General features: G+C 31.9%; 1 protein-coding gene across 1 annotated transcript; it reads left to right on the forward strand.

Annotated features, from left to right (window-relative positions):
• The first annotated feature begins 598 nt into the window (after positions 1-598).
• LOC113860076 lies at positions 599-9647 on the forward strand. The gene is made up of 10 exons (XM_027492702.1): positions 599-842; positions 2481-2715; positions 3333-3604; positions 6210-6335; positions 6433-7130; positions 7221-7866; positions 7974-8204; positions 8282-8406; positions 8525-8613; positions 9039-9647. Exons 5-10 carry the CDS (start codon positions 6440-6442, stop codon positions 9456-9458), a joined length of 2202 nt encoding a protein of 733 aa, XP_027348503.1. The 5' UTR covers positions 599-842; positions 2481-2715; positions 3333-3604; positions 6210-6335; positions 6433-6439; the 3' UTR covers positions 9459-9647.
• The last annotated feature ends 5472 nt before the right edge of the window (positions 9648-15119 follow it).

Genomic DNA, 15119 nt, shown 5'->3' on the forward strand with positions numbered 1-15119 from the left:
AATTTTAAATTATAATTATAAATAAATAGTTTATTATATAAATTTAATTCAATAAATATAAATAAATATATAAATAAAAAATTATAAAGTCTTTTATTTAAATTTTATAATTTATATTAAAAAATTTATTATATTTATAATTTATTGTTATAATTATTTATTTAAAATTTTATAATGATGAATGATTTATAATATCATAAAACAATATAAATTTTATTTTTATATTTAAAAAAATATATACTCTTTTTCTATATTAGAAAATACTAAATTATATATATTTTAAGTAAAAATTTATTTTAACAAATAATTTTTTATTAAATTTTTTATTTTTATATTTAAATTATATATTTTATATTTAAAAATAAATTAACTTAATAAAAATAAAACAAATCTAGTGTAATGGACGGACATATTTACTAGTAGCTTTTATATAAAAAATATTAACACATAAATAATGAAGATAAGTATTTAATAATTAATAAATTTAATTTGTATGAACTACTGAAAAATTAATAATCGATCCGGACAAAAGTGGCACTTGAGAGGAAACTTTCCACATGCTTCTGGATGCAAAATGAAGTGAAAAGAATGAAATTTTGCAGTAGTGAGTGGAATAGCAGGAAGTGGAAAAGAAAAAAGATAGCCAATACGGCACTGCACAGTGTGTTGTGGATCATCATATATTAGGGCGCTATTCGCAAGAGGGTAACCCTTTCTTCCATTCCTTCGCTATGTGCGTGTGCTTTGATGCGTTACCATCACTGCCAACAAATGGGGAGGGGCAAAGTTTAGGACTTCGACGAATCTCTATCGATATACTACTCACCAAGCTTCCCAGGCATGCTTGCATTTCATTTTTTTTTCTATTTTTATTTTGTATTATCATTACTATGGCGCATCTGATCATGTTTTGAGACTTTTTTTCTGCACCGTAATTTTATTTTTTTTTGTGATGTTTCAGTCTATGGTCTCGTATTATTGCTGGGATTGTGGGCCTCCAATGAGGATCATTTTCGTTTCTCATGTTAATCACTTAATTTCATTTCCCCCTCATGTTAGCACAATGAGTCTGAATATTATATTTTGGGGTAATTTATGGTATGGGTTGTATAGCTGTCATTTGTTATGGCATTGTTGAATATTCGTCTTTAATCATCATATGGTTGTATATTTTTAATGTTACAATGGATTTGAAGAGGGCTGAAGAGTACCTTAAATCAAGTAAATGTCGATGATTCTTCTACCTTGAGTATGACCAGTCAAAGGCAAACAATTGAAATAAGTAATGGTGGCTACTAGTTTTGATGCAAGAAGTTCCTGGGATGTGATAATCATCGGGAGTTAATGATGCTGAAATTAAATCTTTTTTATTTGTCAAAACATCTTTGTTGTTGTATTTTGTTGTAGATTTTGCTAGTTGAGGAGTGCTGAGATTGGGAAGAAAAATTTGTCCTCCGCTTTAAGTCAAAAACAACAAATTAATATTGAAGGATAATGTATTGGTTATGCATGTTTTCTATTTTTCAGTGTTATGTTTTCCTAGTTGGTTCTTAGTGGTGTCTACTGCATCGTCAAGTACTCTAGTGTATTGATTTCATTGATTCCTACTATCATGGATTCAGGTCAAATTGTGGAACAAGATTAGTGTATATATACTGTAAATTTAAGTTTAACTTACATAGCACTTCCTTTAACTTTTTCACCAAAAAATTTTGGGCAACATAACAAGAGTAGCAGCCCATTCTCCTCCTGTATGCTTTCTTCTTTTAACAAAGAGATTAGCCTGGAATCTCATGAAGTATCCAATATCCATTTCTCAACTATTAAGGTTCAAAGTGTATGCATTTTCAATTATCATGTGCATAGGTAGTTTGATTATTGGATGCTGTAATTTTTAAATAGCACCATTAATCAAATTGCAATTTTGAAATTGGTATTATCTTGAACCCACATTGAAGGCTGAATAGATGATATCAAATTATTGTTAAAAAGCATAGAACCCAAGAGACTCGATTTTTAAATTCTTAGCAAGGATTTTTATTTTTTAAGTTTTCTATAATTTATTTATTTATGTCACCCATGGTTAGGATATTGGTTCTGTATTGGCTATCTGCAAATCATGTAGTGTGTGCTTCTATATGTAAATTGAGTACATGGCTGGCTCTTAGGATCTTGAAGTTGGTATGACCTTGAAATCAAATTGAATGCTGAATTGATGATATCAAATTATTGTCAAGAAGCGTAGAGCATAAGAGACTTGATTTTTAAATTCTTAGCAAGAATATTTGATTTTTGAACTTCTCTATGGTTTAATTATTAATTTATATATTGGTTCTGTATTGGCTATTTAAAAATCATGTAGTGTCTGCTTCTATATGCAAATTGAGTGCATTGATGGCTCCTAGGCTCTTTGTTGTTATTGATAATTGTCCTGATTTGTTATTATTTTAATTACTATATTGCAGTTTCCCTCTTTTCAGTTTTTTAAATTTGAAATGGAAGAAAAACCCAGATCATACAATCCGTGTGATACGTGGTGCTCATCGTCACCGTGTATGCATTTTGAACAAGTGGCAGCAACTGTGGGTCTGGGGATTGATGACTTTACTGATAAAACCTATGAGGGGAAGGGAACCAACCACTACTCTTCGAAGACAGCATTCGGTTCTCTTCTTTGGGGCCACATGAAATTGTGGGAAACACACAATCGGCGAGGTAAGTACCATCTATAGTGTCTTCATATCATGATTTGATTTCTGAGATTTGAGAAATTATGCTTTTGATCTTGTAAAGACATTGACTTACTTTTAAATGTGAGAAAGCCCTAATCTTGCAGCCGATCGGCAGTCCCAAGGGTTTGATCAATTTTGATGTTTGTAGATTTCAAATCAATTAGGGAAACATAAAGATCTAGAAATCCATGGAGAAAGCATCTCATGCATCGTATCGGAGAGCATAAATTTTGTAATCGGTAATCAAAACTGTGATTCTGATAGGAGGAATTCATCTTGTAGATTGGCTTCAGATGATAGCTTTCATGAGGTTGAAAAAGATGTGAATGGGAGATTTCTTTACCTTTTTGTTGTTGGTTGTTGGTATTCATTTTGGCAAAAATAATTGCAATCACCATGATATGAAAAACTTTAGTGAAGAATCTCCACTAGCAGGAGAGGTTATTCCAAACTGCCCAAATCAATCAGATTTTTTTTTTTCATTAATATTTCTATGATAATGCTATCTTGGTCAATTTTCACAATCTATAATTTGTAACTGATATAGATCTCTTTGATGAAATTTTCTACATCAAATTTGATTCCCTTTATTTATTTCAGGGAAAAGTTTCCTGGTTCTCTAGTGGACAGAGACGGTCATCATTAGCATAAGCAGCACTATCCAAGTTAGGCTGTTGGAGAGATGATGTTTATAGCTGTGCTATTTTTGTTGGAGGTTATTCACATTTGATTGCATTGAATCTGAAAGTCATTCAATCTGCAAGAAGCATCTTTAAAAGTCTGTTGCTGTGATTAAGAACACCAGTGCGCAAGAATCTTGGCAAATTCAGCTAGGAAATCCTTGGGTTGTCTCAGACTTGATGGGTGATGAGGTACTTGGCATTTCCTTTTTATTTACTTCAAGCTATCCACTAGTTATCATAAATTCTGTGGATTAAGATCATTTGTGCTGTCACTTGAGTTGGATCAAGGATTTTTGAATAGCTTGAGGAAATCCTCAACATGATAAATTATGTATACCAAAAATTAAAATCTCTAATATTAGGAAACTAGGAAAATAAGGAAACTAGGAAATTAGGAAAACAATACAAGTTGAATCCTAGTCCTATCCTAATATTTTACAAAAGATATGCATCCAAATATAGAATCCCTAAATAGAAGATATTTCCCTTACTAGGCGACACTTTCCAACACTCCCGCCCAATTGGAGCATATAAATCATATATACTAAACTTGAAGAGACTTTGAAAGGATATTTTCAACCTGATATCTAAAACCTCGCTACCAGTTGATTGTTTGAGTTAACTAAACCAGTGGTGATGTTTTTGAATAAAATTTTCTCTCTAATGAAGTAACAATCTATTTTAGTATATTTTAGTATACTAGATTCTTATGAAATATTGGATTTAAGGCAATATGTAAGACTGTTTAATTATTACAAATTAATGTTATTGGTGCAATCTTCCCAAATCTTAGCTCCTTGAGTAGTTGTTTGAGTTAAATAAGTTCTTAAGTGCCTGAATTTATGGCTTGATATTATGCCTTTGCACTTGATCTTGCAGCTTCACTATGTTTCTTGCTTTTCCAGAAAATCATTTTATCACCAAGATATCCTGTTCAATCTGTATTTGAAAATTCCACTCAATTTATGATCTTTGTTTCATACAAGAGACATGTAGGAAGCGAATTACTTCATCCCAAGCTCAAGACAGTCAGTTTGACCCTCTAAGCCAGCCTACCTTTATTGCATATACCCCACTGGTAAAGTACAACTGCTTTTTCTAGGGGAAGAACAACTAAGTCCCACATACCCCTATGCCGAATAGAAATCATGTCATCAATCATGACTTGTCTTCTGCCTGAATGAGAATGGGTCTCAGTACTTTTAGTATGCTTAAGCTGGTTGTGGGGCCTCTGCCAAGGGAGATGGGTTTACGCCATTTTTTGCCATATGAAATGTTTGATACACTTCATTTTGTTTCTTTGTTATTAAAAACAATCATTACATCATTGTTTGCAACAAACCCCCGACCACTGTTGGCCTCTGTCCTGTACCACAAGTTGCCAAAATTCTGCCACCTTGTTCCAATTGATGATTGACAGTGGCAAAATTAATAAAGGACGAACTTGCCTTTTCAGTAAATAGAAGACGTAAACACTGGCTATTCTTGATAGATTAACATGCTTCAAGATTCATATGTGACGAGAGTTCAATAAATGTGAACTGGTTCTAGGTTTTATGAGTTTCTTTTTGGTGAACCAATATGCATTTTGGTTTTCAACCCTTGTAAGCCTAGGCTTTTTCAGTGTTTATTTACCTCACTTGTTTTTGCATCAGATATTTTGTGGACCTATTTGTTCTGATTATGCTGTGTCTATTCCTGATAGAGATGTATTGTATTTGAAATCAAATTTTAGCATATTGTACTTTGTTTTCAAATTAATGAAAATAAAATCTTGGCTACCCAATCTTGTCCTACTGGTTATAACCAGTAAAGATAAGAATTACTTTGAGACTTTGATCATTGAAACTTTACATTTTTATATCAATAAAAAATTAGAGGAAGAGTTAAATATTATAAACCACTAAGTTGTGTTTGGGAACTTGGTAACACAGAACCTTTGGGTTTCACACTGTTTAATTAGAAAATATTTAAAGTCTATGCCCAATTACTTACCAAAGTATTGGTCATACTGTATTTGAATCACATGTTGTAATGCTAATGCGTTTCCAAATTCAGGAGAACCTTATTTTGCTTGTAGTTGCCACAAAATTATTGTCATTGGTCTTGCTTGAATGCTGGAGAAGAAACTGGTTATCTGGCTGAACTTGAAACCTCACCAATTGTTGATACAAAGCATGTGTGTGTGAGTTAAGTACTAGAGTCATATGGTGAACTGAAAGTTTGCAATGAATTTGCAATGTATTGTGAACTATTTTTTTATTTGCTATTTTTAATAGCAAGAATAATGTGCTCCAGTGTGAACTTTCTCTTTCGGCAACTTGGATCATCTGTGGCTTCTCCCCCGTTCTTGCTCCTGCAGTACTTTGCTCCTTAGTATTTACTGCCTTAAAAGCTATCATATGGGGTATCCTATAGATCTTTACACCCCCCCCCCCCTCTCTCTCTCTCTCTATTGTTTACATACCATTCAAAAGTTACTTATCTATCCCATACTAAATTTTTCTCTGGACAAACTTGGGTCTTCTACAGAATCCTTTCCATTCTGTTTTGGCATGCTGTGCTATTTTAGTGTCTTATTTCAAGGATCTTTATTTTTCTTCTGATTGTACGTGTGTGTGTGTGTGTGTGTGTGTACCTCATCATCAAGCTCTGTTGATGACAATTTCCTTCATATTCAATTGTTACTTTCTTGTGTCTACTACTGTCATTCATCAGGATAAACTACTGCCACTACAACACATGTTAAAGATGTATAGATACCACGTCAAATTTTTCTTTTTTCTTGTTTCAGGATGGATTTATATAGCTTTTTGGCTTCCACTTGATAACAGGTTACAGTATGTGATATCTGTGGGGATGTAGGGCGGGAAAACTTCCTTGCTATTTGTAAGAAGTGTAAAGATGGTGCAGAACACATGTAAATATTTAATATTTTGCATTGTTATATATTTTTTGTAGTCTCTTGTTTTATCTGTAAGTGAAATGATATGGTTATATTCTCATACATCAACCAGTTATTGTATGCATGATAAGCTGGACAAAGTTCCTGAAGGTGACTGGATGTGTGAAGAGTGCATGGTGAAGTCACAATGCCAAACTTCTGAAATTCCAGTAAATCTTGAATCTGGGGGTAGTTCAAATTTAAATTTTAAATCTCCCCCTGCGTGGAAAAGGCAAACAGAAGGTGTAAGTTCTACATCTCATTCATCAGCTGAGAGACACAGTGTCCCTTCAGAAGTTCAGTCTGTGAAAAAAGACAGGTTTATCAGAATGAGTGCTGAACCCCCTGTGCCATGCAAACCCTGCTACAACACTCTACAGCGAAGGGAGTTCTCAAGAAAGAATTTGAAAAATGAAAAGGAAAAAGCAACCAAAAATATTACTTCTAAGCTCCAAATTTCTTGCAATTCCCAAGAGAAGGCGAAGGTTCCACATGCTTGTGGTGATAAGAGAAGTGCACGCACCTCAGAAATTGAGTTAGCTAATAAAAGAATGGCTCTTGAAACAAGAGCCACATTCCCCAAAGCATCCGAACCAACCAGCCAAAATTTACTAAGTAAGGAGCCTCCATTCAAAAAGTTAGAGGCTGCGTCTAGTGTGCATTCTGTGAAGCAATCTTCCTACGGCTCTCAGGGAAAACCGAAGTTACCCTCTCGTTTAGGAAATGCATCACCAACATTGGGCTCACAAACTGCGACAGAAACTGATAAATGTAAGACATATATGACACAATGGCAAAAGATTTTTGTTTTGGTTATTTAATTGAGATAAATATTGTTTAAACTTTGAGGTTTCTGTGTAGGCTCTTTGTTGAAGTCAGGATCATCCAAAACTGCAGATATAAAATTTAAAGAACAGCTGGCAAAGGTTGGTTATTTGGAAAAGCAGAGCGTTGAGCAAAATATAGCTATTCATGATATTAGAGAAGAAAAAAATCTTGGATTGGTGCCCAAACCTGTGTCATTGAATAGTGCTAGATCAGCAAAATTAAATGGCACTGGTTCTGAAGTTATCTTACCAAATGCTAATCGCTCTATGGTATTGAAGAATTCAAGCTCTGCAGAAGAAACAAAGGCGTCTAAAGGGAAATATGTATCTGCGTCACATAATCCTGCGATGTGCTTACTAGCTTCTGAATCTGGTGTTGCAGCTGCAAAATGTGTGAACAAAACTATTTCTTGTAATGAAACTTTCATTTCAGGATCCAACTGTTGTAGACTTGATGCTGTTCAAAGCTGTGGGCAGCTAGGTTGTCCAATACAACCAAACAGTAACAAAACTCATAAAGACCTAAACTGTCTAAATGAAGAGACTAAAAATAAGAGCTTGCAAGCTGAGGGGCCCATTGAAGCTGCTACAGCTATGAAATTACATGAATTAGGCTCCCAGTTTGAAGCGGCAACTCTTTCTAATGACTTTTTCGTCCCAATTCCTGATTGCATATGGCAGTATGGCCCCTTTTATTTGCCTTCAGTCTAACTTCTTTACTTTATCGCTTTAAGGGTCCACCATTTTGAGATTTTTCATGTGTCGTTATGTCTGATGATTTGTGCAGAGGCAAATTTCAGATTCACAGAGTTGAGGGTATTGCATGTACTTGTGTGGAGATACAAGCTCATTTGTCAATTTATGCATCGCAGAAAGTTGTTCAAGTAGTTGATAGACTTCCTGATATTATTGTACTAGAGGAACTACCTCGCAGGAAGATGTGGCCATCGCAATTTATGGAAAGTCAAGCAACAGAAGAAAATATTGCTCTATATTTTTTTGCAAACGACCTTTATAGGTATTTCTTTTTCCCTTCTCTTTTTGTAACTAATAAAATCAGTTTTATATTGTTGACTTATTCATTTTTTTTAAAAGCTGTGGAACATATTATAGAAGATTGATAGAATACATGAGCAAGAATGATTTGGCTCTCAAAGGAAATCTGGATGGGGTCGAACTTCTAATTTTTTCGTCCAATGTTCTGCCTGAGAAATCCGAGAGTAAGAAATTACTTTTTTCTCATCTATGTTTAGAAGATTATATTTTGACTAAAGTAAGATTGCACTTGGCATTCAATTCTCTATTTCTACCCTATGCTATTTCTTTTGTGTTTGGCAGGCCGCAATACACCGTTATTCTTATGGGGTGTATTTGGAGAATGCAAGATTGGTAACTCAGTAAACACAACAGTGTCAAATTCTCAAAAGGTATTATGACATGCATAAAATTACTTTACTTTGTATTTGGCCCACAAACATATGATAAGTATGTTCCTTTTCCATCTCTTAGAATATTGATTGGAAGTTAATAATACTAAAATATACAAGAGCATTATAATTTTCTACAATTTTATTCACAGTATGATTTAGATGTTATTGGTGATGACATTAACACCTCTATACTGAGACTGCTCAATGAAATTCTCTTTGAAAATATAATAGAAATTTTTGCATCGTTGATATTACACAGTCACTCAATTTATCATACTTAAGTGAAAAAAAAGTCCCCTGTTGTCAGCTTGGAGAGTGACAATGACATAGCAAGCTGTAATAATAATTTGGTTATGTATGCATGGATAAGCCTATTCACTATGCAATACAATTAGTGCTAATGTATCCTTACTTTATTGCAGCAAGAAAATAGAGATATTGGCAGTTGGGCATTGGATGTCAATGTTGTTCCTGAAGATGGAAGCGGCATCGTTAGAGTTCATGAAATCGACCAAGAGAAAACATTTGATGGAAAAGAGAAGACATCAAAGTTTGTTATTGATCTTAATCTTTCACCGCTGCCTGAAAGTGCAACGCCAGAAGATGGCCCTCTACTGTCTGTTGGAAATGAGGGCGTCAATCCAAACAAAGATTTCAAAGACAGTAACAGTGCTGACAATGTTGAGCTGCACGGCAATCCTCCAATGGGCGCGAAAAATAAGTCCAATAATGATAAACCCTCTACACCGCCCTCTCTTTCACTTGTGGAAAATCTGGAACTGCTCCATTGGCAAGCCGTGTTAATTTTGTTTACTCTCTCCAAGGGATTAAGAAAGCCTTAGGCTTTGAATGGCGCCATGTCAATAACTCTTAAATACAATTATCCCTTTATGCTCACTGGGTCACAGTGATATTTATTATTTCCAGTTGTCCATGCTCCACAAAACATTAGACTCTCGAATGGAGCTTGGCTTGTTCGTGTTTCCTGTTTGTTTCCCGTGATTTCCCATATTTCAGTTGGTTGTCTTTTTCGTAGTATATGTTATATATGCGTGCTCGTGCATGTTTATCTTTTTTCGCTTTGAGACAATTTCTTCATACACTAAATAATATTTGCTGGGAAAGAGTTCAAATGAAAATTATGGCAGTTGCTGATTAATTTAAATATTTTACAGAAAATATTGTCATTTAGACTAGTTGTTTAGGGCTTTAGACCCAGGTAAAAGGTTTGTTCTAGGTAAATATCGAAAAACACTTGTATTCTCTAAGACAGTCGAGGCTCAGCTTGGCTTTTTACCAGCTAGCTTTTAGATTCTAGGTAAGAGCATTGTTGGGTCTGATTTAACAATTCCATTGTACATATGACAGGGAAGTGCATGGAAAATAACATATACTATAAACGTAACACTTATGAAAGGAATGAGGGAAGTATATTTAAGATTTGTTTCTTTTGCTTTTTATTTTTTTCGTGTGTAGTACTATTGGAATATGGAAATCCAACCATTTCTCTATCATTAAGCTTGTTAATAGGTACAGAAAACTATCATTTGTGAACCTTAGAGGACAACAAACGCACATGAAACCAGAGAGAAACAGAAGAATCGGTGATTTGGTTAAATGGTTAATTTTGATTACGACCTGATTATTTGCCGTGGCCAGTAAACATTTTCATGACACACCGAAGGCCTTAAAAAGTTCTATCCCGCTTTTTCTTTATTCATTTAAAATCCCATGTTTTCTTTAAATTTATTAAACGTGCATGTATATAACCTAAACGAGAGGTCTTCATGTTCGCTCCAGAGTCATAAGAAAATTATACTCTTACACCTTATTTGTAACTTTGTATAAAACGGATAGAATAAGAGAAAAAAGAATAGATAAAGTAAAGGTCCGATGAATAATGTTACAGAAAGAGAGAGATGGCATACAATTATGATATTGTAAGGTCAGATCGAAAATTAGATAGAAATTTTTATTATAGGGGATTATTAATTATCACTCATTTAACGGTTTATAATATTTGGAGTTTTGTTAACTCATGTTTACCTCAAGGAGGAGATGCAGAAAATCAAAGGAATGACTGGTCAGCGCTATCACAAGTTCAACAAGAAGTAGATTATTCAATTTTTAGTAAAATAACAAATTGCAAAGTAGTCAAAAATGCATGAGACAAGTTGTCATACAAAGAAAAAGAAAAGACACAACTTCTAAGTTATCATCCCAATAGAGAGAATATGACAAATAAGAGATGTCCAACTTAAAAAGTGTTTGAACAATATTTTATTTGTATTACTTGATCTTGTCAATAAAATGAGAATGTATGGAGAAGAGATACCAAACAATAAGGTTGTGGAGAAAATTTTATATATATTTTTTTATCAATTATGATCATGTGGTGACAATAATAACATAGTCTCACAATATATACACTATGTCAAAAGTAGAATTGTAGGGAAGTATTGAAAGTCGTGTAAAAAGAATATTGGAGAAAAAAAAGAAGATAAATGAAGAAGTAGTGAAAAGTTAAGGTAAATTTCAACAACATAGCATAAAATAGTCAAAGTGAAGAAAATAGACGTGGTAATAATTTCAACAATAGAGGAAAAGGTAAATTCATATGTAGAGGTCATGATAATTTTAGAGGAAAAGTACATAGCCAATGGAGAAAAAATAATTTCAAACCATACACTCAAGAAAGAGATGAAAATAATTCTTAGTTTGCTAACCGTGGAAGAGGTAGAAACAATTTTTACAAAGAAAGTAATTTTAATTGCTTTTATTGCAAAAAGTTTAGTCACAAAGCATCAAATTATAGATTCTAACAACATGCTAACATTATAGATATTGGTGATAATTCAAACAACCCACAAAATATATTTTTGGCAAGCAACAATTTTTTAGAAAATGAAAAATCTAGTATTTAGATATTAGGTGTAGTAACCATATGTTGAAAAAAAGGTTCTATTTTCTTTTCTAGATGAATTAATGAAGTCTATAGTAAAATTTGGCAACACACCGATATTTCAATTTTTGAGGAAAGGCCAAATCCTTAGATTGAAAGATGGTTCTCAGAATTTTATCTATGATGTTTTCTATGCTACTAATCTTAACCACAATGTATTAAGCATCAGACAAATATCAGAGAAAGGCTACAACATGCATATTCATAATAGAAACTGCAAGTTGATTGACAAAAACAAGAGATTTATTGCAAAGGTAAAAACAACTCCAAATCATTTATTTCCTTTGAAAATTTGACATGAAAAATATTCTTCAAATCTATCACACCAAATGATGATTGGTTGTGGCATGTGTTTTGGATACTTTCCTTTTTTTGGATTGAACTACCTGTCAAAGCAAAAGTATGTTTCTGGTTTGCTTGTTGTAAATATTCTCAATAGTGTATGTGAGACTTCTAATTGGAAAAGAAACACATAGAATCATTTTCTATAGAAAAGTCATGGAGAAATAAGCAGTTGTTGGAAATTGTAAATTCAAACTAATGTACAATCGAGATTCCAACTCATGGTGATAACAGATATTTCAATACCTTTATTGATAGTTTTAGCAGAAAGACGTGAGTGTATAAACAAATTGGTTGCAAAATTAAAGTTTTGAGAACAAATAGAGGCCAAAAGTACATCGACTGTGCAGATTTCTTTGAGCAACATGAAATTCATCATCAACTGAAAAAAATATACACTCCCTAGCAGAATTAAGTTGTTGATAGGAAAAATAAGATAATTATGGATATGGTGAGATGCATGTTAAGAGTTAAGTAAAGGCCAAGAGAATTTTGGCCAGAAGTTGTTGCTATTGCTGCCTATATCTGAATAGGTATCCAACTAAAAGTATTCATGATAAGACTCCTAAAGAAGCTTGGAGCAGAATGAGACTATAAATCTGACATCTCAAATTTTTTGAGCGTATAGCTTATGCCTATGTAGCAGATCAATTGAGAAAGAAACTTGGTGATAAAGGAGAGAAGTGTATGTTCATTAGCTACTGCACAAATTCAAAGGCATATAAACTTTACAATATGGAGACAAAGAAGGTGATTATCAACTGTGATGTGACATTTGATGAAGAAAGAATATGAGATTGGTCTCTAAAAGTCCAAAAGCAATCAATGATGATTCCAAGCAGTTATTAAAAGTAGAATAGGTACACAGATCCAGAACTTGATGAACTAGAGACATCTAACAGATCACAAATGCAATGAAGACTACCAGCCAAATTGAAAGATTATATTGTGGGTAACAATAATGACTCATCTAATGAATAAATTATCAACTTTACTTTATTTGTAGATTGTGAGCCATTGACTTTTGAAGAAGCTGCAAATGATCATAATAGGAGAAAAGCCATGGATGCTGAAATTCATGAAATTGAGAAGAACGAAAGGCAGTGCTTACAAATTTGCCAATAGATAAGAAGCCAATTAGAGTGAAGTGTGTGTACAAAACAAAGTACAAATCTAATAGTGAGATTGATTGCTTTAAAACTAGGTTGGTGAAAAAAGGATACAAACAAAAGCCACGTATTTATTATTTAGAGGTATTTATTCCTGTTGCAAGATTAGATACAATTTGTATGATTATATCTATCTTAACTCAAAATAATTGAAAAAATATATCAAATGAATATAAATTTTGCTTTTCTAAATAGTAATTTAGAGGAAAAAGTATATGTTGAGCAACATTTATGTTATGTGATTGAGAGAAAGGAAGATAGAGTTTACAGATTGAAGAAAACATTGCATGATTTGAAACAAGCACCAAAGCTTTGGTACAAGAAGATTCATTTTTTGTGCAAAATAGTTTCTAGAGATGTCCAATTGAGCATACTTTATACATTAAATTTATTGAGCCTAGAAATACTCTTACTGTGTGCCTTTATGTTAATTTAATCTTTACCGATGTGAATACTCATTTTTGCCTAAGTCGCGGATTTTAAATAATGAATTTCATAAACAAAAAAAAGGGTAATTAAAAAGATATATAATTAATAAAAATCATAAAGATATTCTGCAAATAATAATCATTATTTTTATTTTTAATTTTAGTTAATTTAGGAATATATAAAATAAAATCAAAATAATCAAGGTATAAAAAATATACTTAATTTTATTTTATTAGATACTAATCCTATTATAAATAGTGGCTAACTTGCATACACAAGGACATAAATTTCTTCCACGTGGAAGAATTTTAGAAAAAGAAATTTTGGAAGAGTTTTCTAAATGAAGAATTTTGAAGAGAGCTTTTTTTACATACAATCTTTCACACAAAAGGTACGACTTTTGACTCCTTTCTTATATTGTCTATTTTTTTATAAAACATGCATTAATGTCTTATTACTGATTCATTTCATTCTCTTTTGTTATTTTATTCATTTTTTCTCTTTTTGTTTTAGTGCTTTTTCTGTTTACGTAGTTTTTCTTTACTTTTTTTTATTTCTTTTTTTCCCTTTGTGTTTTTTCTTCTTAGAGCATCACCTTATTGTGCAAAAAAATAAAATAAAAATAAAAAACTATTTTTCAATTAAGCATCCTAATTATCATTTTAAATAAAATATAAAAACTAGTTTTTTTGTTAAATAAATAAAAAATAAAAACTATTTTTAGTAAAAATAAAAAAAGAAATAAAATAATTTTTAGGTTGTTAAATATTTTAAAATAAAATATAAAAAAAAATGTCAAATCACTTTCAAAATAAATTTTTTTTTCTGTTTAACTCTTTTTCCAAAATAAAATATAAAATTTTCTTTCTAAAAAAATACAAAAAAAATATGTTTTCAAGTTATTAGAAATATGTTACCTTTCAAATAAAAAATAAAATATTTTTTTATGAAATTATTTTATTTTCTAAATAAAATACGATTTGAGATTAAAGATTCTTTTAAGATCTCAAATCTTTCAAATAAAAAATAAAATATTTCTTTTATGAAATTGTTTTGTTTTCTAAAAAAAAATACGATTTGAGATCAAAGATTCTTCTACAATCTCAAATCTAATTTGTACCTACGACGATAACAACTTATACTTAAGGCACATTTTTTAAAATTAAAAAAAAATTAAAAATAGGAAAATAAATAGTCGCACTATTTAATCTTAAGGTACCGTTTATTTGAACGAAAGAATAAGAGTGCTAACAACTTCTCTATTCATAACCAGCTCCCGAACTCAGAACTCTTAAAAGTTTTTTCAATATTTTGTTCTTATAAAAATAAATAAAATTTTGGTGACAACTTTACATTCTTCAAATTAAAAATCAATTTTCTAAAGTTGTTATTTTTCGCCCACCAAGCGACAACCAGCAACAATCTCAAGATGATTGTAGAGTACTAAGAGGCAATGACATGGCATTTTGAAATGATAGATTTGAGTCTAATGTTTTATTTTATAGGCATTATGATCATTCAATAGGAAGGTAAAATTTTCATATCTAAAAAAATATGCTCATGATATTTTGAAGAAGTTTAAGATGGAGAACAAAGCTATT

The sequence above is a fragment of the Abrus precatorius genome, unplaced genomic scaffold (genome assembly GCF_003935025.1).
Source record: "Abrus precatorius isolate BTA unplaced genomic scaffold, Abrus_2018 Scaffold2, whole genome shotgun sequence".
Taxonomy (NCBI): Eukaryota; Viridiplantae; Streptophyta; class Magnoliopsida; order Fabales; family Fabaceae; genus Abrus; species Abrus precatorius.

Excerpts from the sequence above, each read along its gene's own strand:
- LOC113860076 (XM_027492702.1), top strand. The coding sequence starts at position 6,440 with ATGCATGATAAGCTGGACAAAGTTCCTGAAGGTGACTGGATGTGTGAA. Across the intron at positions 8,407-8,524 it reads TCTGCCTGAGAAATCCGAGA|GCCGCAATACACCGTTATTC; the intron begins GTAAGAAATTAC and ends TGTGTTTGGCAG. Across the intron at positions 8,614-9,038 it reads CAGTGTCAAATTCTCAAAAG|CAAGAAAATAGAGATATTGG; the intron begins GTATTATGACAT and ends ACTTTATTGCAG.